The 26,934-nt window shown below is 39.7% G+C and overlaps 1 protein-coding gene across 1 annotated transcript in view; it reads right to left on the reverse strand.

Annotated features, from left to right (window-relative positions):
• Nucleotides 1-263: 263 nt before the first annotated feature.
• The window catches only part of TBX20 (T-box transcription factor 20), a 39,186-nt gene continuing 12,515 nt past the window's right edge, over nucleotides 264-26,934 (reverse strand). Inside the window, exons 5-8 of the mRNA XM_041407920.1 lie at nucleotides 24,563-24,721; nucleotides 21,079-21,155; nucleotides 9,956-10,065; nucleotides 264-5,710 (exon numbers count right to left, since the gene is read on the reverse strand). Of these exons, the coding sequence (XP_041263854.1) occupies nucleotides 5,370-5,710; nucleotides 9,956-10,065; nucleotides 21,079-21,155; nucleotides 24,563-24,721 (687 nt within the window). The 3' untranslated portion in view covers nucleotides 264-5,369. The remainder of the gene's footprint in view (nucleotides 5,711-9,955; nucleotides 10,066-21,078; nucleotides 21,156-24,562; nucleotides 24,722-26,934) is intronic.

The raw sequence follows: 26,934 nt of genomic DNA on the forward strand, positions 1-26,934 counted from the left end.
ATTTGAGTTTTGCTGGCAAACCTAGGAGTTTTTATGGATATGATTGCAAAGCATTTTGAAAAATAAATAATTTGTGTAACTCCATGCAAACTACAGTTATATTTAACTAGAGGATAACTATCACTCCATATGAATCCAAGACTTAGACCACCTTTTGTAGATGAGCAACCCTAGCAAATTTTGCGTACTATCAGAAACATCTGTGACTGGTTCCACTGCACTCAGCAACTTGGTTAGAAGAAAAAAAACCAGAAGCAGAAAGATTTGGCTAAATAAGAATGATATATCAAAACACCCAATATTTTAATGAAAGAAACTGAATATCCACACATTTGCACTTCTGTACAGTTTTTGTGATATATATATAATTTTAAGCTGTTTACAAATAACATTTAATGCTTCAAATATTACATAATGTTGATATTATATTTCTAGCAGAAATAAATATATTGCACTTAAAAAGAAACTTTTCGTTAGATGTTGCTTCATAGTTTATGTTCACGACTTTTTTTTCCATAAAAAGATTTCCCTCTACCCCCACCCCATACACACAAACACACACTTCGGTACATGGTGAATGTGCTCACGCAATGCAATATAAACAACAAAGTCAACACAGCAAACAGAAGAACTGTGGTACATTCTGTTAAAGAGGCTACATCCAGTTTTTTTACCTTCCTTGTTTTTAAACCAAATCTTTCCTCATGTTTCTGAAGGTACAATTAAAAAGAAAAAGATTGTTTAAATGTGCTAAAGGTAAAATACAGCAAACTGTATTTTTTGTCCTTAAACTATCATAAAAAGTTACTTCAGAGCTTATTTAATTCACTGCTTAGTTTTCTCTTAAAAAGATAAAATAAAGAAAAAGAAGTTGTCATCTGATAATCTAGAGATTATATGCAAGGACATTTGATTACAGAGTAATACATAAATCCTCTGGCTGGTAAGTAGGTGGTTAGTGAAGAAACCACATCTCCTGCAGCAGAAATGCTCTGTAAAGAATAGTGAGAATAAAATCTCACTAAAATCAAAATTAATTTTGCAGTGAGTGTCATCCCCCTGCAGATGATGAGTATATGCACTGTGGCCACAAGTTCCTCAGGACAAGAAGCCATAAGTGTTACACTGATTTCACTATTGCTTTTAACCTTATCTTGGAGTAAATTACCACAATTTATATTGACTTACACTTTGGAAATTATCCCAAGTTTTTGCAACAATTTTCATTGATACATCTGTTTCTGTATAGTACACACATATAAAGAGAATGTACTACATAATGAAGTTGCCAGCCCAAATGCTTTTCAGTTAAAAAAGGGTCCTTTTCAAGTGCCAGTTAGTGTTTGCTGGATGTTGGAAATGGCAACATCTTCTTACACGTGTACATGTTGATGCAGTGTCCCGGCCTCCATGGGTAAAACTGTCTGGGAGAAATTCTGCAATTGCGTTCTGAAGGTTGTGGTACCAAGAATGTTAGCTACCATACAACCTACCATCCTTGGACTCATGAAGAAGCATTTCCATTAGGAACTCTACCTTTATCTACTTGGTCTATGCTTGTTGTTCTGTTTGCACCCAGAAGAGTACGACTGAAACCCAGTGGCATCGATTTTCTATCTTTGACAGTGCCTCAGGCCATACAAAGCAATGCTGCAAACCAAAGAGAAATTAAAAATGGGAGGGTTTCTGTTTAGATTCTCAGGGCTCCAAAAGTAGAAGAAAAAATATTCAGACAAATATATCCAAATCAGTTTTGTTAATATATGGGATGATTTTGTTGAATTAAAGACTGGAGGGTGTTGATAATCTATGGATAAAATGGTAATACAGGAAAAACACAAAAATACTTGGAACACTTCCAAGTAAAATCTTATCATTCCCTTTGAAAAGCATATTCAGGCATGTTCTCTCCACTCTTCTTTAAAAAAGGCAAACAGCTCTCCCCCCCCCACCCAGAAAAAAACCCCAAACAACATCAAACAACATAAACCAGCTCCATTTTTCTGAGCCAAGAAAAAAGCTCATAAAGGTGAAGAGCACTTCTCATGGGACACAAAACATGAATTGTATTTGGAAAATAAATTCTAGATTGTATTTGGCATTCCTAGCCCATCTACCAACAACAGATGTTCTGTCCTGAAAGTGATGCAATTTTGACAGCAGTACAGCAAGTCCCTAAATAAATTACTGGGCTATTGTCAAACTGGTGGAGTGGTGGAGACAATTATTTTTTTTTTTAGCAAAAGTGATTTCACTCTTTAACCAATTAATTACAAATTCACATTAATTTTCTTCCAGTTGTGAGTTCAGTGCTAAAACTGATTTGTAGGTGAGTTTTAATCTTTCCTGTACTGCTCCTATATTGTTGCTGCCATTTAAGTCACTCTGCCTACTGCCAGACTTTATTTTTTAGATGACAATGTGGAAAGAAATCCTGCCCCCGTTACAGTCAATAAATTTCCATTCGACTTCAGCTGGGTAGAAATTTTATTCCTGGAATCACTCCCATGCTTCCCCAGGCCTACAGGAAGGTGAGAGGGACATGGAGCAGAAACAGTGAGGTGGCAAGACCTCTTCGCTGGACATCCTGTGGCCTGTGTGAACTTAATCCCTTTAACCTCAAATCTCTGCAACAGGTTTTGTAGGTAGGACTGTGAGGGCAAAGAAGAGGAAGTGAGGAATGGACGTTCCTATTGATCTCATTCCTGAGGAAATCTGTCACAAGCTGCCATCATTCCCTTGCTTGGGACCTGCCTGTGATTCTGCATTAGTGGGCAACCCAATGGGTTTTTGCTACAAAAGAATTCAACCATCAGAGAGAAGCACAAGGAGTGGTGCTTCTCTCCTTCTCTGAAAGAGTATAAGGGGCATTTCTGCATGTCAAATATTGGTGTTCTCAGAGCAGAGGCTGGGACAGAGCTGAAAAGATTATGCGGTTTGTTTCTCTGAATTTGGTTCATGAAGGAAGGTGATGTATGAGCAGCCTTTATGTCACATGTTGACCATGTCTAAATCAGCCCACCTGTTTCAAACTTGTTTCTGGAGTCATGTAAAAGTTGCCTACTTACTTGACCTTTTCCTGATGGAAGTATCAGCAGTAAAACTACTGGCTTGAGTTCTGAACCTAACCATATCCCCTGAACTCCATATAAGTAAATGAAGCTGCAGAAGGAACCAGATAAAATAAACAGAATTTCCCCACAGGCTTTAGTGCATGTCATCCTAGGGTCTTCATACAACTCTAACAGAAGTCAAACAACTGAAGAGCAAACTTTCTTCCAAACCTCTTCTGTAATTATTGTTTCTGTAGAGTCATGTTTACTTGAAGAATTACATTCTTGTAGGGTCAGTATCACTTAATTTCCTGAAAAATAGGGTGTTTATCTTGAAACCACTTATAAGTAGGAACAATCTTGCAACATGCACTTTTCCTGTGAATCTGATAGACTACAGCAAAATCTAATATTTGGGTACACCAAGACAAATTCAGTGTCTGATTCTGAGCCATTTAAACACTGCAGAGCTATATGTTATATTAATTTATGGAACTCCTTGTAGCAGGTCTGAATTGTAAATAAATTTTCATTTTTATTTACATACAAAGCACAGGAGTTGCAAATTGGCCCAGGTCAGTTTTCATCAGCAGGTCCAACAGTGATTCATGGGGAATTAGGGTGATATTGCAGATAACTTGGTTGAAAAGGTGATTGAAACGGCCAGCTTGAGAAGATTATGAATTCAGCTACTGGAAATTACATAATGGTGGTCTTTTTCTCTGGGATGCACATGCCTTGCCCTGTACTTTGCAGAGATGGAAGTAGGTGATTCAGTGTACTACACTCTGCTTTTTACCAATGACAGACAATATGACACCAATACAGAATGGTGAAAAGCAGAGGACAATAAGTCTGTTTTGTGTTCCAGCTCTACAGAGATCTGTAATGTATGAGATTATATATGCTAGTTCTCTTTTGTCAGCAGATGTATTATCATCTATAGCTTGGATGCAACTCAACACAGCAACTGTGTCAACTTATTACTTACAATGGAATCCCAGCTCTTGCCACAGACAAAACCAACATCACACTGGTACTCTTTCCAGTAGTGCAAAGGATTCATGCTAACTCTCTGCAGACAAGGTCATTATCATCTTATGCCTCTATAGCTCCTCCATTGCATCAGACACAGCATACTAGAAAAGGGGACAGTACTTTGAATGAGCCCCAAATACTAACTGAAAAAAAGTCAGACATGAATTAAAAAAACAAAAAACTTTCATGTGAAGTTCTGTACTGATATTTTTCCAAGGAAACTCAACCATTATAGTGGGATGTGAAAAAACTGGTTTTCCTGGCCAAGCTGATGCCTTTTATAATAACAGCCATAACCAAACCCAACAAAATCAGAACAAGTGGAAAGATACTCCAATGCCACTCATACCAGTCCATTAATTATAGTTTGATCCAGAGAATCTATAGACTGATCTAGCCTGAAATTGGGTTAACTTGGTTCACATGTGCAGCTGAAAACAGGTCTTCAGTGGCACACACAGCAGCAAACAAGCACTGCTTTAAAATGGGAAATCTTGGTTTCTAAGTTTAAGTAACAGATTTTTCCAAATCAAAATTTTTCTTCATTATATCTTAACCGACAGATATAGGACAAACTTCCTTTTAGACTGAAGGACAGAATACATTATTACTACTACAGCCCTGTAACACAGTTCTTTTTTTGGAACCAATAAGTGTTTTGTGAAAGAAACAAACAAAGAAAGAAAGACTTGTTAATAACGTTCTCTTTGTGATTATAGTAGCAACTAAGAAATACTGGTTTTGGTGAATATATGCCAGTCTTAAAAAGGACAGTGTTCTTCTCCACTTTGTCCTATTTTCAGCAAATGTATGCTGAGATAGCCTAAAACATGCTCAAAGTTATAGCAATACATTTTTCTGTTTAGATGCTCATCAGTCACAAGAAGAGATGAAGATGAGTAAGAGTATTGCCTTTTTTAGAATTCATCTAGCATATGAAAAAAGACCTATAGACAATTAGTTTGTATACTGCTGCTTAAAGATAATCTCTTTCCACTAGGTATAATGCACCTTTGGAACAAGCTGCACGCGACCAAAGATCCTGGGGACTTTGGGATCCATTTTGGCTGTGTTACACATAGATCTGTGAGCAGCTCCAAGCTGCATGCTCTCTTCTTGTGATCCCTCAAAAGAGGAATCTGTATCCACAATGCATTTTTTCAGCTGGTTTGTCATGAGTTCAGCACTCCTGCCACAGGCCTTTTGGGAAGGTCCCTTGTATTTTGTCGTAGCAAACTTGCACATTTAAAATCGTGTGTTCCTCTTGTCGTACGTCACTCATACAAACGGTGTCATCACTGCGGAAGAGTGACGCAGTCCTTGGATAGCTGCATAAGGACCCTGCTGGAAGTAATGGTGGTACCTTGGCATGTGGAAGGAAGGGAAAGTGGGGCCGCTACCTTGCATGGAGCTGGCTATGGCAGAGGGTGTCAGAGGCATTCCCAGGCGGCTGTACGGAGGCAGAGATCCTTGGATTGGATGAGGAATGGGTGTAGCTATGGATGCAGTGCTGGTACCCAGGGCACTCAAAGACTGTGGATGCTGAAATCCTGGGAAACTGGTTGAAGAGGAAACCCAGGAACTGAGGGACAGGTTATCAGATGTTGTAAAGGCTGACCCTGCAAGCAAAGAGAAAGAAGACCTAACATTGGCACACGAAGCTGGTAGAGTAGCAAAAAGGGAGAAAATTAGTCCTTCACTGCAAGCCTGATTTCAATGACCAGTTGTCATGGGAAATACTTCCCAAATACTTCAGTCTTTAAAATGTTATTTGCTGGTTGCTGTCCTTTATCGCTACGTCTTAGACAAATTTCCATTTTCAGAAGCTGGTTGCAGTGGCTTCAACAGTGGCTTTGCACATTGAACATTTTATACATTAAACACTGAAGCACATTGTAATGCCACTAAACACTGAAATATCTATTCTGACATGGAAGCTCACTGTATTACATTCCTGTTTTGAAGACATACTTGTAGATTTTTACATCAGATCCTTAGTAGAACTGTTGTTTTGGGGTTTTTTCCCAAAATTTCAGTGTGGCAAAAATGCAGAAAAATGTAATTTGCTCTAAAAGTTTTCCTTTTTTTTTAATCCCAGTAAAACCTGTCAACACTACATCTTTCCAGTCAACCTCATTCTTTCCATAACGTAGAGCAAAAAATCCTAAAAACATAAATGTCAAAGTATTTGTTGTTTTCCCAACTGTGTACAGTACTCTAATAAACAACACCAGTGCTAATTCATAGTAAGAGGTGCAAAACTTTCTCTGAAGGTAATTTCCACAAATCTTCCAACTCTTTAAAATACTTTCTGTTTTCTGAAGATTGAAGAATCATTAAAAAAAGAGAAAAATGGTTTCTTAAAATTAGAGCTAATTACTTATGTTGACAGTGAAATTTTGGGGAAACAATAATTTGTTTGGATAATTACACATGGTCATTTTCAAATAATCTGATGACTGTGTTGTCCTTCATCCCTGTCGCTCCTAGATGCATCTGGTCATCATCATATGTCTGATTTCTAGAAATGGGGAATACAACTAAATACTGTAAATAAACTCATTGTATTCCCTTTTAAATAATAATTTAACTCTTGTCTCTTATGTATTTTCTTACTTGACCAGCTTTCTTTAGAAAATAGATTAGTTGGAAAGAGTATTTGACAAAATATAATTTCAATTCAATATTGCAAAACATTCTGAGACAACAAATTTTGTAACAGGTGCTAGTTTCATAAATCTAATTCAAGAATGGAGGTTCATCCAAACTGTAGAATGAAACCATGTGAAGACTTCTATCCATCAAGGAAAACTTACTGGAATTAAGTGAAGTAACCAATCATAGCCACATACTCAAACCAAAACGATAAGCGAAAAACAACAGAAATAAAAAGTGTATATTGTTGTGGTTTAGAAAAAAAATCATAAATCTCTTATGGGATATATTCTCAAACAATGATTTATTTTTCATCTGCTTAATGAAACAAGTAAAACAGCCCGGTAACAGGAAAAATAAATTGTGCCAATTTAGCAGTGGAGATAAACTTGAATCAAATCCTGGTCCTACCGCTGAACCAAATCCTAACTGCTGGGAAATTAGAATCCAGAGCCAAACTCCAAGTATGATACATTACTCACAGACCACAGCAAAACCCTTGACAAATCAAAGGGCATCTGAGCATTATTGCACTACAGGGAAAGCAGGGTGCAAATCTGGATTTGCCCAGAAGGTTTCATTTGGCTGTGTTCCAGGTGGCTACTATGAATCCTGTGGATGTGTGTGGATGTAGGCACAAAGAAATTATGCATTAAAGAGTTTCCATTGAATTTATATATTTCCTATTTGTTAGTTCCTTTGGAATTAGACATCCTGTAGTGTAGGTTAGCTGCTTCCATCTTTAGATGGCTGAAATTTGCTGATCAGATAATGCTCTGGGAGGGTGTTGAGGTAATTACTAACTCTATCACTGCTATTTATTTCTTTGTTTTATGCAGAATAAGATATGTGATTATTTCTCATGAATGACTGTGAAATTATTGTAGGGCTGGAACACTTCTCCTATAAGGAAAGGCTTAGAGAATTGGGCTTGTGGAGGCTTGAGAAGAGCAGACTTTTGCGACACAAAACTGCAGCCTGTCAGTGCTTAAAGCGGGCCTATGGGAAAGCTGGGAACAAATTTTTTACCATGATCTGTCATAAGTATGGGCTTTAAACTAAAAGTGGATGGATTTAGACTAGATATAGGAAATTTTTTTTTTACTGTGAGGGTGGTGAAACACCAGTTGGTGAAACACAGTTTGCCCAGAGAGGGGCCGGATGTCCCATCCCAGGAAATATGCAAGGTCAAGTTGGATGGGGCTCTAAGCATCCTGATCTAGTTGAAGATGTCCCTCCCTGCTCACTGAAAGGGGTTTGCACTACATGACCTTTAACAGTCCCTTCTACCACTAACTATCCAGTGATTTTCACAAGGAACTTTCTCAAGCATCCTTTCCTGCTCCAACTGATTTGGTCTCTAATTGCAGCTTAGTAGTCCAAATACCACTTTTTCCACCACCAAGAGAATTAGTACTCCTGAGGCAATCAAGGTCTCAAAGAGCTTATAACACACACCACCCAGCAATGCATATGTGTTTGGCTCTCAACTCTTATTTTTGTGGGGGAACATCCATCAGTTTTGCATGCAAGGTAATTTTAAAATTCATTGGCAGAAATGAAAATAACTATGAAATTTCAATAAGCACATTGTTTTTCTCCTTGTGTCTTGGAGGAGTTTTCCTTATTTAAGGACACTAGACCTAAAGAGAGAGGAAAGGCAGTACCAGCTACTCATGTGTAAGAGCAGTATGATTTACCTTCTGTGCATGTCTCTGGTTGCCCAGAACACTCACATCCCATGTAGCATATGGCTCCCAGATTAGAAAAAAAGTTCTTTGCCATGATTCACAATTTTCCTCACTTACTCATGTGCCATATTGCGAGCAAATGCAGAACTGTACCCTTTTATTACAAATAAAATTAATTGTAATAAAGTAGTATATCCCCCATGACACCTTTCTAAGGACTCTCTTCTGAAGAGATTTAATGGCCAGCTGTCGTACTGAGGTTCACCTGGTTCATTTTGTCACTCCCAAGGGAGGACATCATACTAGGGAGAAATTTAATCTTGAAGAGAAGGTGCTTTGCTCTGAGCACTTCCAGCAATCGAACATTTAATACTGTCTTCAACAATAGCTGGCCTAGGATCTAAGCTGACATGAAGCAAAGTAATTCCCCAGAACTATGTGAAAGGATGGCATCATAGCAGGTGAAGTTGCTTCAGAAACTCCATAATCTGAGGACCTGCTCTTAGAATAGATGTGTAAAAACAAGCCCACCTAATCACATTTTGCTGAAGAGCAACTCATGGTTAAAAATAAGTGTGTTTTCCCTGCACTAGTCCAAAGAGCTCATGACCAGAAAGAATGCGGTTATCTTAGCAGCACTGTATGAAGTTAGAGGACAAGACAAGGGCACTGCCAGTCGGAAGACAGATAGAACTGCTTTACCTCAAGTGGCTGTGGCATATCAGGCAGGTCACAAAGTCAACAATGCAAACTATAATGCAACACAAGTTTATGCTACTCAGCAATCCTACAGGAAGGGTTTAAGATCTATTTCCAGTGGTTACTTATGACAGATGCAATTTCTCCAGTAAGTATCCCCATGAAGATCAAGTCTGTCTTGTTAATACTTTTGCTACTACTAACACAGACAAATTGTTTGATAAAGCATTTAGGGCTAATTGCTTCAGCAGGAACAACACCTTTAAGAAACAAAAAGATAACAATTAAACATAATTTTTTTTAGGGAGCTACTAAATTTTCTTCCTTAGGGAGCTACCAAATTTTCTTCCTGAGGAAGAAAAGCAGGTTAACCACAGGCTGGTTGAAGATGGTTAGAACTGTCCTCTGTTCACAGAAGGCTGGAGGGGCAGCAAGTGGCACATCTACACAAGTGGTGTGGAGCCCAGCTAGTAAGTCCTGCCAAGAGATGGGGAGTGTTAACTTGTTCTCAGCACCACAGTAATGAAGTTTTCTGGTTTGCAGGCATCTTGAAGAAGAAGCAGAACTAATTCTCTTCTGATGGCAAAGATTATGTGATCATCTCTAGAACTGCCTCCTAATTGAACCACCCACAGTGCTGTGGGCATATCAGATGTCCCAAAATGCCAAAAGGTAACAAATATTCTTTGCAATATATGACTTCATGGCAAAGAGACACACCAGAGAAATGCTTTAGAGTACTGTGGTACTGCCTGTGGTCCTGCTTTTCTCAAGAATAACTGAGTCACCACAGTTTGCATCATGAGCACGTTTTCCTACCTCTGCTTTGTGTTGCCTGGCTGTCATCTCCAAGATCATCTTCTCCTCCATAGGTCCGAATGGGGGATCGAGCATAGGAATGCTTTTGGATAAGGCTCTCCACACTTTCTCTGTAAAAGGAAACAACCTAATATATCAATACCATCCTAAACAGCATCTTATTTTGTTAAGGTAAGTGTAGGCCTTTTCCTGTCCAGATCACAGCTTTCTCACACAGTCTGTCCAAAGTTACTTAACAAAAGACTTACCACATAGCATGACATTGGAAATGCCAGATTTGGCCTGCATTTTTTTTAATATTGCGGATCACCGCTTACCAGCTTTTTCAGCAGAATGAACTTCCTACTGTGCATCCTGGATGTGGTCTCAGACAGTGAATATCAGACCAGCACTCTTCATAAATTTGAAAATGCAAACTCTGCAGTTATTTGTGCTGAGTGATGAGTCTGGGTTCAAAGAGACACCTGTGGTCCAGCTCCTTTCAAACAAGCTTTTGCAGTGCACATGACCACCTCATTTGCTGCTTTTCCCTTTTTCTGAAAGCAGGGGCAAAGATAGGTGTGTCCAGAGACAACTCAGCTCTGCCTATGCTCTCTATGCTCTCAGCATCAGAGTGGAGGGCAGTTTGTAGCAGGAAGTCTGCAGATACTACTGATCTCGTGCCACATCTATTCTGGGAGGTCAGATGTGTCTGCCAGGCCTCTGCCTCCCTGGTAGCACAAATCACTGAAGTCACCCAAACAATTTTTAAATAGAAGGAAGGCATATCTGAACGATAAGCCTTAGTAGTTCGTAAGGAAGATTCAACTTTACACGTTCCAAGCGCATTTCCATGTAAGTAGGTGGCATTATACCAAAGATGAAAATGACCTAGGCACATTTCCAAAATGGCTTTGACGTTCTGTTCCTGTTTAAGAAATCTAAGTAGTAATAGTTGTTTAAATCTGCTACTTGATGAATGTTTTGTCTGAATTTACCATTTGTCCATTCATACTTGCTAACACCCTTTGCTTAGAGAGTCAGTCTGTTCCAGAAATTCCAAGGAAAAATATTTTTCAAGTAACATGATAAATCACAGTGGCACATGTTTTCCTTTCCTACAGAAAGTCCATTATGGTCATTTTGTCCTTGGTCTATCACTGGCATCATTACTTATGCTAGTCTCCTCAGAAAAAAAATAAATAAAAAGAGGATCTTATCAAAGTGATTTACTTGTGTCAGGATTGGAAGTGGACTGAAAGCAATGGCAGTTCCTACATAGAGGATGATATAATTGGATTACTGCCTTTTAAGTGATTGAAAACAGTAGGCATATCAGGGCTATCTTGAAGAAGATTTTCCAAAGAAAAAGACAGATGGCATTGTTTACATTATGTGCTGAATGCCTCTTGAAACATTAGACTTTCTTCTGAAGCAGAATGTGAAATGCATAGAATTTTACTTGACCAAAAGGACTATTTCATATGAGTACAGCATAACAGAATAACAAATTAGACCGGTGTTGTCTGAGTGATTTAGATACTGGTATATAAACATATTCATAATCCAAGAATTATCCATAGTCTATCAAGGTCTGAAAAATAAATTTAATACAGGTGATTGTCTGTGTTGTCTCTATTGACTTTATTTCCAGTAAGGGCCTGCTTATAACAGCAGATATTACAGCATGTAGTAATATCCTGATGCAACAGAAACAATGCAGGCTGTAGTTTTAGCACAGTGGGCCAATTTCATCTCTGAAGCATTGGATCCAATGGCGGCTTGGGGATAAACTCACCCCAATAAATTTACATTTGAATTACCTACAGGGATTTAAAGCTAAATCAAATGCCCACAATTATTGCAGACTAAATTCTTTCCAGATGGGTTTGTATGCTAGACAGAGAACTCTATTATTCTATATGGTTGTCTTCTTTTAAAGGAAAAAGAGAGATGACTTCTTAGTGAACCCTGAATCTGCAAAGTTTGAAACCAGGGAACTATGTGGTAGGTTTATTTATTTATTTTATGATGTAGTATTACAGATACTATTCAAAAGGTTTTGGAAGATTAATCTCGTTCATCGGCACAAGAGGCAAAGATTTTTATGGCACAGGGAATGTGGAAACTTGGATCAGGGAAAACAACTAATCTCACAGAAACAGTTCCTTTTGTGCAGCTGAGATTTAATATTCAAAACTGTATGAGCTTATCTTGACTAACCGCGTTGGTTGTTTACGCTATAATCACAAAACACCTACTGAATTTTCATTTTAGCAATGTTGAGGCTGTGACTCTCATTGTGAGTGCAAAGCATTGAGATTCACACCAGAATTTAGACACCTGCCCCCAGAGTCTCCAGGTGGCTCCTTTCCTTTCCATACAACACATACTGCATATATACCTCCAAACAGACCTACAAAATGCAAAAGGCTGAGCTCACCTAAGTGTGCAAAAGGAAACAGAAAAAAAAAAAAAGAAGCGGTGTATTTTCTCCACTCAAAAAGCATATCTCTGAGTTATCCTCCAAGCACTGTTTCTTCTACTTAGAAAAACAAGAGCAGAAGTCTTTCCTTCCCCTTGTGTTTAAAAGGAAAAGGGCATGGTGGCCTCTGCACCATGCTGCAATATTCCATCCTCAGAGAACACCACTTGGATAGAGAAGACAGCAGTTGCAATTAATTTAACCTATAAAAACATTTGGATTTTCCCACACAGGCTGGAAAGAGGAGACTAACCTACTCCACCCTTTAAAGACAGAGGTGCCTTAGGACTTGACTCCAACACAGATACATAGGAGGAAGCAAAACTTTAACAACAAGACTTAAGCGCCTGTGAAATCTAGTTCAAAATGCAGGAGCAAAGCTGTCAATCTGGAACACAGATTCCTTCTTATATCCTTGTTTCCACTGGGTACAAAAAGACTTAAATAACAAAATCTTTCTGAAAATTCTCCTTATGGAAGTATCAACCCTTTAGGTTATCCCAAATATGGTGCTCTGGAGAGTGGATTAATAAAATACTTTTTTTTCAAGTCCCAAAATATTACACTAACACTACTAAAAGGGAAATACATTATTACATCTGGCTTTATAGTTCTGTATGCAACATCAGATATTTCAATGTGGTTCCAATGATTTATGGAAATAATTTTGTAAATTACTGAATAATGAATTAATATTTGCCACTTTATGATTCTATGCTTAATTTCAAAAATGGCAAGTGAAGAATATGGTGGAGGTTTTTTTAAAGATGTCTTTGCTTATTTTTCAGCACTGTTCCACAGTAAACATGTTGCCTGAAGAAAAAGTGACTTCCAGTAACTCAATACTCAACTTCTGTTCTGTTTCTTTGTTTGAGATCAGAGACTTGTTATCTAATACTGGGACCTAAGAACTTTTACCTTTTAATGTGTCTAAGAACTCCACAGTTTCTTTATTAGCAATAAATTAGCATTAAACCTTGTTCTGAGAGAGATAACAAGCTGCCAACTGAATAAAGGAAAGATGTCTTCTTTCTGTCAGATGTTTTTGTGTGGTCTACCAACAAGTTCAGTCTTCCATGCTGTTCTTCAACTCACAGATATCTTGGAAATACCCAGAGGAGGGGGAAAACATGCACATACAAACAATATATTACTATGATGAAGTTATGCAATGTGTACAACTGGATAATTAGTAGGAGATGACAGGCTGGAGAAAAGCAAGTTAGGGACTGAAGCTGCTTGAGAGAAAGGATCCATGTGCCAAATGAAAAGGAAAAAACTAAGCTCGTATTGGCAAGCACACCACAGAGAAGATGCGAGGAAGGACAAACGTGAAGAGAGATAACAGGAAAAGGAACTCAGGCTGATCCCAATAATCTGCATTCCAACAGAAGCACACTTTGAGCCCTGTCAATAAACCTTATTATGAATGAAGCACTTGTCTCCTTAGTCCAAGAAATAAAACAGCAAAATTTGAACCTGGAATAAAAGCATGTGAAAGGCTGAAAGAATTCATCAATTATAAAGGGTTTAGGGTGCACAGGGAATATCTTGCTATTCTGCAGGTTCTAACCTCTTGATTAAACATTTCACTCCTGCCTCTGCTGGCAAGCGATTCCAAAATGAAACTTCTGGCTAGGGATGCTTTATGTCATAGAGTTCCAAGCTGAGTCTTTGGCCTTGTTTAGCTAACAGTGCCCTGTATGTGCAGAGTAGCCTCGAAGGACCAAAAGAAGATGTGAAAATCCTGATGTTACTGACAAATGATTCACTAACACTTTACAGATCAAGCCCAAGATTTGCCATGGATTTGAGCTAGGAGAGGGCAGAGAGAGTTGGCTTGGTAAGTAGCTGAGGCTCTGTACGAGGGTGCTCACTTTCTTTCGCTGTCAACCCAGATTATAAAAATTCTCTCAGAAGATGATGAAGTCCCAGCCTGAGCAGGATCTTTAATCAAAGATTAAAGAACAGGGCTTCTTTGCAGGTGGGAGCAGGCATCTCTGATGTCATTTCTTCTGCTCCTTTTGCTATTTCTCTACTTCAGCTGTGCATGCACAGCAGCCTGGTGATCACCACGACCCTGACTCTGAATTTGGCAGAAAGGAGATGGGAAACCTACCTTCTCCCTTTAGGACAAAAATCCTTAGGACAATATATTTAGGGTTGGTGAAGGTGACAAGAAAGCTGATTCAGAAGTAGCTTGCTGGAACCAGGACATCATTATCTATCTCACATCTATACCATGGCTACAAAGAGGGTGAAGTTTGATGTGAGGGGCAGCCATCCCTTGCAGTGGAAGCCAGGATCAAGCTTCTTTGAAGACAACATGCTAAAGTCAAACTGTGGTGAGAAAGAGCAAGTGGCTGAGCCAGGCACTCTGAATTTATGTCTTCTGCACAAGTTACTGTTTCAGGAATGGCTAGAAGAGGTAAAAAATTTAGAGCAGAGCTAAGAAGCCTCTTATTATTAACTTCTTTCTTTTTCCCCCTTGCTATCCGAGGGCTGGGTATGCAGAAAGGTAAGGATATTTCCAGAATCTGCTCCTTGTTCCTGGTGTCATGGGATTTGCTTTTTTCTACTTATTTTCTTGTTCTTTGCAAGGAAAGGCAATGCCAATTAAAAAAAAAAATGTTAAAAAAGAAGGAAAATAATGAAATAGTAAAACTAACAATTGTGTTTTGCTTAACCATTCCAACAAAAAGAAAAATACAGAACAGAACAGGATATAAAGTGTATGAATTATCAGTTTGCAGCCTGAATGACTTCTTTAGTTCTGCATTTCAAAGGTTTCCTTTTTTTGAAGCTGCCAGTTAGTATGTTTGGAAGAAAGCCCAGATAACAGAAGATGTCAGAAGTGAGGTGAGGTGAAGACAGATGGAATAAATGGGCTGAGAAGGCACAAAAATAAACTTGTCGGAAGTCGCACTGTAGTAGGACTTTTTTTTAAGGGAAAAGATGACTAATTTGTCCAAGACACAAGTGCTAAAAACAAGTCTCTAAAAAAAAAAAAAAAACAAAAAAAAAAAAACTAAACAAACAAACAAACAAAACCCAGCCTAATCAATGAATAAAACTCTCCCCAAATAACCAAGAAAAACCACTCACCTCCCAAAAAAACTAAATGATATAGAGCAAATAGATTTCTGTACAGCATCTACGAGTGAAGAACTTATGCTGTCAGAACTACTGCTGAGATATCACTCAGCCTTTATGTTCCTGTGGCTTTTATTTGCTATTTTACATATGCACATACATATAGACATATTAATTTTCTACATACACTTGCTCCTACTGGTAGATAGAAGCTGACCACAGGAACATAGTTCAGGCTGTAGTTGGCCCATGGTATGGACCAAATCCTTGAGCAAACAGAACAAAGTAGTACTGTTCCACTGCTTAGGTTAGAACTGAACCAACCAGGGACAAAACAAGGCCTACAGGCTACAGTAGCTTGTGTACCTGGCCCAAAAACTAACCCAGAGCTGCAAAACACTTTCACACACAGTCAAAACTGCTGGGCAAGTGTTGGATGGATGCATTACTGCAAGAATTTATACAAGAAGGAAGGGAAATGAGTCTTAAATTAGGAAAAATGCAGGGTTTGATGACTGTAGAAGAGCAAGTGTACCTCTGCAATGATGCCTACTGTCACCCTCTCAGTAAAAATCCAGCACTTGTAGATGAGCTGTAATATGCATGGATGTGACAAAGCCTAGGTGAAGCCATGGCATGGGAAAAGGAATGACATTTATGAAGAAGGGGTATGAAGCTATCAATACACTCACACCACTTCTCTCAATTGCAAATAAAAATGAGAAAATTATCTTACATAGCCAGCCCCATGGAGTTCCACTTCATCCAGGGGAGTAACCATTTCTTCCTGACTCTAACTAGATGATGAGAGGTGAGTACAGAGATGTCCTGTGAAATTGTAGGGGGAAGTCCCTGGAAAACTTTCTCTGGAGTGGAAACCATAGATCTAATTTGACATCATCCCCACCTGTTATGCCCACACTACATCTGCATGAGGTGAGTGGAAACAACTAGAATAATATTTTTATACCATTTTGCACAAATAAGAAGACAGATAACAGAAAGCCTAAGTGGAAAATGAGCCAGAGTATGAGTGCTTAAAAACTTGGGAACTAAAGAGGATTTGAGTGGCACAGGGGAGCTTTCTGCTGGGTGAAAAGGAACAGTTGCCTGGCTAACAACAAGCACAGTCAGATGTACCAGATTTGAAGGGACTAATTCAGGTGTTTAAACATGGGCAGGTAGTGTTTTCAAGATAAGGCATCCTGCAGTGTTCTGGAAGGGATGATGCAGAAAGTACAGACAATCCATCCACCCATCTGGAGCAGCAGCTGAAGGCTGGAGTAACCTCAGCAACATCTGGAATACTGGCACTAGATACCAGGTGTTTAGGTGCCAGAGTCCTTGGTATTTCTCCCTAAATTCAGGACTTTTCTTCTCTGAACCTAAACATCAGAGATATCTCATGGCTGGTTGCTGACATTCACAGACTGACAACTGGCTGAGAATAAAGGATCAGCTGGCAGTTTGACTTATTGGAGAACTATGACAAAGCCCTACTTTACCATGGATGTGGGGGTAGGTCACAGAGCCTGTGTATGTTTCTGGCTGTTGGTAGAGGGCTTTCAAGAGTCTGGGAAGTTCTCGACCAGCAGTAGGCAACAGGAATGGGGAAGAAGGCAGCTCAGTGAGGTGAGCAGGGAAGGGCTGGGAGAGAGGATGGCTGTGCTCAGCCCATCACTGAGCTTTGACTGATCCTTCAGCAGGGAAGTACCCAGGCATTAGCATGAACTTTGCTTACAGCCTTGTAAGCCAGTGTGATGTATTTCCACATCTCAGAGATGAAGCTCCTCAGGGGAAAATCTGGAATTTTATTACCATGCAAATCCAGTTGGGATGCTGATCTCTAACTTCCCCATCCCCCCCCATCCTTCCCTTCTCTACCTAAAAATTACTTGGGTGTGCAACCACACTTTTCCATATTTCCTCTTGAAGTATCCCAGAAGCATTATTGGACTAGTTCAGATGGGTATGCTCATTTAACTCTCTCCTTAAATATTAAAAATCCTCACCCTGAGCTTACCTATCACATACTTGGCTCCTGCTCTTGAAATTATCACCTTTTTCACTGGATTTTTTGAATGGTATGTAATTATGATGGTTTTATTTATCTATTTATTTTTAACAGGCTAATTTTTCGCAACAGCTCAAAAGATAAATTCAGACTCAAGATGAAAAAATTTAATCTGCTGGGCTCTGCCTCTGCATCCTGTATTCCTGTGGCAGCTTTTTCTTCAGCAGAAATGCCTCACTACCCAATTTGGCATCCCATAGTCAACACCACAGTATGCTAAGCTCCATATTCTGGTAATTGCTGCTAAGTGTTCAATTTTTTCATCCACAGCCACAGTGGGAACCGTTTTATAGTAGAGGAGATGTAAATACCACGTAAAAAGATCAAAAGGTGAGTCAGAAACTTATCTAAATCCCAGTAGCCGCAGATAAAGTCTGCCCCATTGCTATAAATAGATTACCACAAGTAATGTAGGGAAAGGGTTGATTGTGACGGGAACCTTGCATCCTACAAAATGTTCAGTATATACCAAACTCACCGAAGATTTTTTTTTTTGATAGTTAAAAGACTTGCATATAGCAATAAGTACAAGGAAACCATTCCATGGTATTTAGACAGGAACAAAAGAAAACACAGAGCATTTCAAAAGCATTGCTGTTGCCTACCTCCTCTACTGCTGTGCATATTTCACTACCTTTATATATATTATTTCAACTCCAACACATACAATTCCAACAGATTTAATCCTAACGGCATTTGCAGCTTGAATTTCTTACATAAGGATCGTAAATCTAGAATGGGAAGCCTGAAATCGTTAAAGTCACATATTTATAAAATCATATTCAATTAGGTTAAAAAAGTGCAATTTCTGTCATCATGTCATAAAAAGATGTGTTTTTCTCTCAGATCTACTATAAAGAAAAGCTCCCTATATTGTTACAGATAGAGGCTGTTTTCAATCAGTTACAAGAAGCAATCCAATTACTGGATGGTTTAGTGCAGTAACTGACTCCAGACTAATTTAATTTCTTTAGGTCTCTAAAGATCAATTGATCTGATTTGTTTCCCTCCCCAAAGGCTGTTTAGGAAAAAGCAGGCTTAAATACTTGGAAATGAAATACAAAGCTCTGTGTGCTTTCACACTACTTAGGTCATTTGGAAAAGCTAGAACTCAGGATAAATGAGTGCTGTCTTGGCCCCAGCATCATGGGACGCTTTACGGGAGCCCATTAGGATCACCATGCCGCACTGCAGATTACACACGCACGTGCTGAGTGCACGCCTGCTGAGGGACCAGGGCTGGGAAAGTATTTTCACAGCTTCTAGAGAACTGGTCAATTTTCAAGAGCTGTGCAAGTGTGTTTTGGCCTTCACAGTCTTTTCCTTGGAAAATAAGTATTTTTCTCCAGCAGCGATCTGATAGTTTCCAATTAGACTGAGCAAGAGTCATGCTGTGCTATTCAAGAATCACCTATTTGCAATTAATGTTGCAATGGACATCAAATAAGAAATTCTCCCTGTTGTCATATCTCACTTCACTATTCCCTTTGCTTTGTTTCAGATTTAAGTGATTTTGCTGGTGCTAAGGTGAAACCTTTAGAACTGGTGGGCACTTAGAGAATGATGTCGTCATGTGCCTGAGTATTTTAATGGCAGAACCAAATAAACCCCTTGATATCTCTGCACCATTTGTATGACTTAGGCAATTCTCAAACACTCTCTTACCAGCCCACTTGCCTGTTACACTTTTATTATCTCATGACTTGATGAGTTGTGCAGCAGGTTTTGAATTTTTAAATAATATTGTAATAGTAATCAGGGTAAAGCTTTCTAATTTAAGTCAAAAATCAGGCCTGACCCAAACCTGGGCTCTCAAATCCAGAGTTTTAATGCAAGTTTAATACTTTTCACATTCTGCTTCTTATATTTATTGCAGGCTTCACATTTGTCTGCCTTATCTTTCATGGCAACATTTGTGCCTGGGCTCGGCTGCCTGTCTCAGGCTCTATTCTTACACTTATCAATAAACAAAAGGGCACTGCAGCTTATGCTCAGCATTTCTGACTCCATGCCATGTGCTGTTATAATAAGATGTCCTCTGGAAAAATTCCCTTCATATCCAGCACCATGATAGTCTGTTCATCTGCACAGAGGTAACTAAGTTTTTCTCCCAGCTTATCTGTTCAGACTCTTTCCGCACTTGCAAATCTGTGTTGTTAGATGTCTCTTGTCTGTAAAACAAGGAAACCTCCTCTGACAGGTCCTTCCTTGGCTATTTATTGCATACTAACCTAAGCTTTGGATGCTGTTTACTTCAGTATTCCCTCAATACAGCAGGCCATGCTATTTTATTAAATTTGCCTCTTTTTTTTTTCATTTGTTTTCGTTTTCAATCAAGGTTTCTACTTAAGAAACAATTTTCAACTACTTTGCAGGTGTGCACTGCAACCTACAAGCTTTCTTTCCCCAAATTACTGTTCTTTTACCCATTTACTCAACAGATCACTTATGATCCAGTCACTAGTAGGGTGTAAAGGATACAACTACTTCCCATCCATGGGCCTGCTTAGATAGATGTACTTTTGAACTGCTGTAAAGAGTTTCTCTAGCTCTGTGACTATGACTTCACTGAGCAGCTTGTCCCCTGCATGCACCTGTGAAAAATGATTCACAGATACATCTGGATATCTCCACATAGGAGCCTGGAGGGTTTTGGCCTCTCCAAACTTTCTTTCATGATTGTGTGCTCATAGGAAAAATTGGATGTGCTATATCCATCTCCATCAAGTTCTCTTCCAGCTTAAAGGACACAAGCAGCTTAATTTGCTTCATTTGCCAAGTTATTTGACACGATACCATAAAAATGTGATGTGCTGGAAAGCGACCAAGAGATTGAAGTTTATTTCCTAACTCAGCTGTGAGTTAATGCTTCTGTCCCTATGGCAGCAGTTGCTTGTAATGAGCTGTACACACACAAAACAGTTTCCAGATAAAGCTTTCCCCTGACGCAGCTTGTGATACAACTTTGGTGAAACAAAAATGGCATCTTTGTTGTCAGAGTGGGAGTTATGGGAGTCATCCTGATTGCAGTAATTGCCAATTTGGTGTCTGGGACTGCTGAAGTGAATTTTGGGAGCTCTCCTCTCTCTTTTCCACTGTGTTGAGCAGTGGGGAGCTGTAAAGATGTTTTTCACAGGACCACTGCCCTTGTTTCCCATTGACCCAATTCACAGCTCTCAACAGGATTAAATGGCATGATAAGAAAAAGGCTTTTCATTCTGAAGTTGTAAAACTGACCCTCTTCCCCCTTCAAGATGCCCCCTGAGGAAGACGAATATATTGGCCCCAACTGGAACAGATGTCAAAACTCAAAACAGCTCTTTCTTCATAAAGTTTATAAGTATTTTTAAAGGATGTGGAGGAGTCTTACTATATGCAGCAAGATAACATTAAAATGCACAGGTTCTCAGGAGTTGAAAGGATGCTTTTCCTACAAACTCTCTCTTCTCTTTATCTTATCTGCATGGAAAGTAAACAGAAAGTCCCCATTACCTCTCGATATCAGTGAGTCTGGAAGAGTCACGGAATCCTTTAGCAAAAGGGTTGCTGTCAATTTTCAGCTTGGTTATCTGGGAACACAAAAAAGAGCGACGTTACACGAATACAGTGTCGGGGCACTGCCGCCTACAAAGTGTTGAGCAATCCATCCCCTGTGACTTTGCTGCTCATTCCATCCGCGTGCCCCGTGCGTGTGTGCTGCTCCTGAGACACTGCAGAGCTGAGGAGCCAAACCAGGGAGCACTGCACATGTGCCAGTGGAAAGACCAAAGGGTCAGCCTTCCTGTTGCCTGGAGCAGGATGAACCCACCCACGGACAGCATTAGAGCTTTCAAATAGTTTACCAGCATCAATCAGGCTGTCTTTTCCACAAGCAGCACAAATCACCCTGCTAACACAGCTGAGCCTGCTTGCTGGAGCTGCACTTCAACCAACACAAACCCCAGCGACCTGACGCCATGGCTTCACTTCACCACCATCTTTTTTTTTTTACTGGGATGGAAATCTTCTCAGCAAGGCCTACCAGCCACCACATAGGGGCAGTTTAACTGGTTTTGTATGAAAAGAGGCTGAGGAAGGCAAGGAAAAATGTGGGGAGTGCTGAGATTTAAAGTGACAGAACTTGGATTGAAGGAGTGACCCCACTGAAACTGTCACAGTCTTGAAAAACCATGGATCATGAATAAAAACTTCTTCAAAGGTAGCTATAAACCTGCCACTCATTCAGTCAACCTTTCCATTTTGACTGAGCAACCCACTGACCAGGAATCCCTCCTGCCCCAAAACATCTGAGCTCTCCTTTGTGGTGAAAATTTTTATTCATATGGTGGTGGCTTTCAATATGTTTTTTTGAGGACCAGTAAAAATATGCACCATTGCTCTTGTGAAGTTTTCTATCTATCAAACAAATTTAGATTTGGTGAATAAAACCTGAGACATCATTGTAATATTTGGATTTTCCAGCCATACTTCTTCCAAGAGCTAAAAATAAAATTGTAAGTGGGAGTTAGAGCTTGATGAGAGAAAACACAGAACCCATCCTGCAGGGCAGTGAATGCAACCAGCTCTAGCTTAAGCCCATGAAAATCAACAGCTCTCAACATTTCATATTAAGGGGTTTTGTCAGCCTGACTTCCCTCAAAAAAATCCTGTATCAAAGAGGCTACAACCTCATTTTTAATAACTGGGCCTCAAGACTCAGGAAAAAATAAATGGGATCTTTTCCAAATCCTCAAACAATGAAACATTCTTATCAAACAAATATTTTTCAAAATGGAACGGCTTCTCCCCCAAAATAAAAAAAAAATAATTAAAAGGACAAATATATATTTATACAAAATGTAAAAAAATAAAGAGGACAACTGGACCCAGCTTTTAATTCTGGGAAAGAGGTCTTCTGAGGAAAACATGGAGAGGAAGGGACATGCTGACAAAGGGAAATTCTGAGTTTTTAATTAAGGGTCTGTCAGTGGTCAAACACCATGGACCTGAGTGCTGGTGGAGAGTTTGAGGCTGTCTCATCACTCATGTACAGCTGGTGGAAACAACCTTGAAGCCTTGTCAGAAGGACCTTGAAAAAGCTCAGAAAATTAGTTATAGGCTCATTCTACTTCCAAGACATCCATAAGCCCTCAGCTCATGGTGATGTTGCAGAGTGGTAAGGTAGTGCCTCACATCCAGTGAATATTTTTCCGGCAGCATTTTGAAAACCACCTTGAAAAAAGACAAGCTCTAACTAGTTCCATTGGCTGAGATCACCGGCACACCAAGCCAACTGCACTACAGAACAATAAGGATGTCTATTCATCTCTTGAGCATATTTTCACCAATCAAACTTCCATCTTCCTGATATTAAAGTTTTGGTATGACATCACAGAAGAAACTTTTTGTATCCACCAAAGCCAGATGAGACTCACAATCATTTATGGCCATATTTTTCCTGAGAGACTGTCTCACAAACAATCAGAGAACATCTGCTAGAAAGCATTTTAAAATGAAATCTGACCTACAATTCAACTCTGTGGCAGTGGTTTGACTGTTTAAATAAATGCTTGCCCTTTAAATCTTAAATTATGAGATAGTTTGTTGAAAGTGTAATGTATTTAGCTTTTATCTAATAACCTCCAGAAATGTAATCAATCCCTCCTTAAAACAGTTCTGAAAGAAATGGCAAAAATGAAAAAAGGCTCCATTTTCATTAGTCATAAATAAAATGACAACATCAACCTCTAGGGGTTCCGGAGATGTTCCATTGAGAAATTTTCCAGGACTCCGTGTATGTGCTTTTAGTTTAGAAACATCTCTAGTGTAAATATCATCGGTAGACAAAAATCCATCCTACAAAAATAAATTCTGGGTTTAGCTGGTTTTGTTAGCCTGTTACTATTTTGCTGGTTTCTAAAGAAAGTTACGTGGAAAAATCTAACTGCCTGTCCAAACATTATTTTCTTGAGATTGCCAGGTGCTGAGTATGTTTTCTACAGCATTCAGATACAAATCTAAGTCTAAATCAATACATTAAAGCCTTAAAGCAGGATGTGGGGTCTGTCATAAGGACTGACTTAATGTTACTAATATTATGTTCAGAGCTTCCTTGACACCCTCTGCATTAGTTTCACTTTATTCATAGCACTTCAAAATTGCTTTTGCTTCATATTAGGAAATGCCTACTTCTTTAAATAATCCAGCAGGTACATTAACTCTCTGACGCTGCCTGCCCACATATTTGGGCAGTGCCTATATTTTTCTGAACTTGAAGGAACTAAGGAGCAAAATAGGTGGTTTTTTTTTGAAGTACCATAGTCAGTAAGTCCTTAAAGCACACTCCGAATCGCGCTGAAGGCAACAACGTATTTCCACTGACTTAAAGCCCAATCCACCATCAAGCAGAGCCTCTGTTCTCTGATTGTTTATAGACTTCCTAAAATTACTCATTAGCAATCCATTGTTATGATCTCCTCCATTTTGTATACATTATTCACTGGCATGCAAATTGAAATTCAAACATCTGGATGTAATCTGGGCAGCCTCTGAAAAGCATATCTCTGAGTGATTTTCCCTACGTTTGAGCTTTACAGCTTAATTAGTCAACTTTCTAAGCCCATGAAATCATCATGTGCAAACCAGAATCTCTCTCAGCTCGTAGCTTGTGGCATGAAAGATCACTGCAAATAAGAACAGTTCTTTAATGAGCTATAATTAGAAAATGACTAAATGTTAATATGCAAGCAGCTTTGTATAGACAGAGGGGAAGACAAAAGAAAGCCTCTTACTTGCCAGTTTCACTCTCATGAATAATCCTTGCTGCTCTTTGAAGTCTGTACTACTACTGTATCTTCAGGAATTACTCGTGAATGTGAATAAGTTTGGCATGGCATGGTAGATTATGGAAGAAATTTTCCTAGTTTAGATTGGGCAGAGGGAGTTTTCAGCAGGGTGGGATCTAGTTACATCTGTGGAAATTAGCAATTCTACTCACCAATTGATTCTGGTAGGCAGTAACAGCAGTAAAAACTGTCTCTGGAAAGATGAATGTTCTGAACTCTTCTGATTTCAGATTTAGCAAAGAAGCTGTGTGATCCTTCTTCTTAATGATGTGCACCCTTGGCTGGTACTTGTGCATGGAGTTCAAAATGATCTGCAAGAAAGAATGACAGAGCACTGTCCTGAGAGGAAGATTGACAGGGCCCTTAAAGGCTATAAAACCACGGGGAAAGGGGGGGAGGGAAAGATCTAATTAACACTATAGGGGAAGCATCTGAAATCTATCCAGCCAGGGGCTGGTTTTCAGAGCAAATTCTCCAGCTCCTTTGGGCAGTTCCAGGAAATGAAGGTGGAAAAAAGCAGGCATCCCAGGAGCTAGTCTCCTCTCACTCCTATGCCACTGGTGAGCATGCATTTCTTGAGGCATAAATACTTGTTCCTACAGGTGAGATGTTTTACATACAGAATTAGTCACTGCCAGAGTGTGCCCTGGTTGGCAGGTGTGAATAGGTAACTCCTGAAAGCTAATGGCCAAGAGCCCCCACTTGCAGATATGTGCATGTGCAGAATGAAAACAGTCACAAATCCCTCAGAAAAAAAAAAAATGACGGAAAAAATTAGACCCATCCAAAAACCTACCAACAGCAGCACAAACCATCTGACCAAAAGTAAAACTCCACGTAGCCTTTCACTGTGGCAAACCTTTAAAACAAACTCCTTCAGGGGTGCTCTTCACCACAGACTACCAAAAATGAGAGCAAGGAGGGAAACCAGCACGGAACCCCCAAATGACTGGGTTTTGCTATTCTATCCTCATTAATAATTGTTTACGAGCTCCCAAAACAATTCTAAACCTAAGGTACCAACCAACCAATTTCAACGTTCACTGGAGTCAAACCAAGCCAAAGCAAGTCCCCCTTGCTTTAGTTACCACTGGCTGGAGGCCTGTTTGGCGGTCTCTAACCACAGTATTACAATATAAGAATTAAATACAGAGCTCAGCTCACACCAGCCCTTGTTTTGGATATAATCACAGTCACAAGACAAAATTGGCAATGGTGTGGGTGGTTCTATTTTGCAGGGGCCATAACGACACTACAGTCAGCTCCGTACATCTGGAATAGCTAATGTGAATTCCTCAGGAAGCGTTAACTTCAGCTGAAACATTGCAGGAGCAGTGCAGTATTTCATGCTAAGTCAATGAGAAAGGTTGCACATTGCATTGGAGTGGAGAGCTTAGAGACAGCTCTGTCATGGCTACAATTTCCATCAATGTTTTTCTTTGCTGCTCCTTTGGGCCCAAATATTGCCAAGACTCACACTGGGACTCTGTGGGGAGGCACAGAGCAACAAGAAAGACATTGCAATGACAGTGAACCATCATCTTGAAAGTGTTGCATATTCACTCTAACCAGCTCAGGTCCCTTTTCAAAGCACTTCACCATTTTATATAGGAACACACACAGTGGCCATGGACCTTGCCTTTCATATCCTTAGCACTTTTCCCTCTCTTTGTAAAATTTCTTCTTACCATCCTAGTTAGTCAGAGTGCTCTAAGCAGATGGAAAAGACATTTTAAAGCAGGGTGTGTGGATGGTGATGAGCTTACTGAGGGCTTGGCACACAGACCTTGGTTCTTTCCATTGCCTTTCATGGCCATGATACACACACCAAGGCATTACACCTGAGCAGCAGTGGGGAAGAAGGAGGAAAAAGTTGAGAGGAGCTCCCACACATTCCCTTTTCTTTTACTCCTCTCTGAATGCAAACTGTGATAAAGGAACTATATTTCTCAAACAAGAACATGTAATCTCTTACGAAAGTTTTCCATAAAATAGAGTGCACATGGATAACTTCCCTTGCCATGGTGCTCTACATTTCTCATTCCCACCAGAAGCAAGTCTGGTCACTCATGTACAAAACAAGTACTGAATGGAGCCGGGAGGTCACAAAACACCCATGACCAAGGAAAATGTCACCATTTCCTTCATGTGAGGGTCTGTATGTGTGGTTCCCCACCTCCACCCCCACACAAGCTGCTGATGACACACAAAGACAGTCCTTAATATCTGTATTAGGACCACATAAAAACAGCCCAAAGGAGTGAGATCCACAGGGTGTTCCTCAGAGAGTAGACTCCAAGAGTGGCCTCAAAGTCCAAGCAGTCCTGCATGGTGTAGCTATCAGAAAATCCCTTGTGCCAACTCAGTGACAATCCTGCTGGCATGTCCCAAGCGGTACATCAGGTGCCCATATATTCATGGCAGCCCCCCTGAACACACTTGCTGGCAGCCACAGACCCTCAGCCACCCCATCCACCTTTGTGCTGACAGCCTGAGTCAGGGGAGATGACCAGGATACCTCCTT

The sequence above is a fragment of the Onychostruthus taczanowskii genome, unplaced genomic scaffold (genome assembly GCF_017590055.1).
Source record: "Onychostruthus taczanowskii isolate IOZ18803 unplaced genomic scaffold, ASM1759005v1 scaffold28, whole genome shotgun sequence".
In the NCBI taxonomy this organism is placed as follows: domain Eukaryota; kingdom Metazoa; phylum Chordata; class Aves; order Passeriformes; family Passeridae; genus Onychostruthus; species Onychostruthus taczanowskii.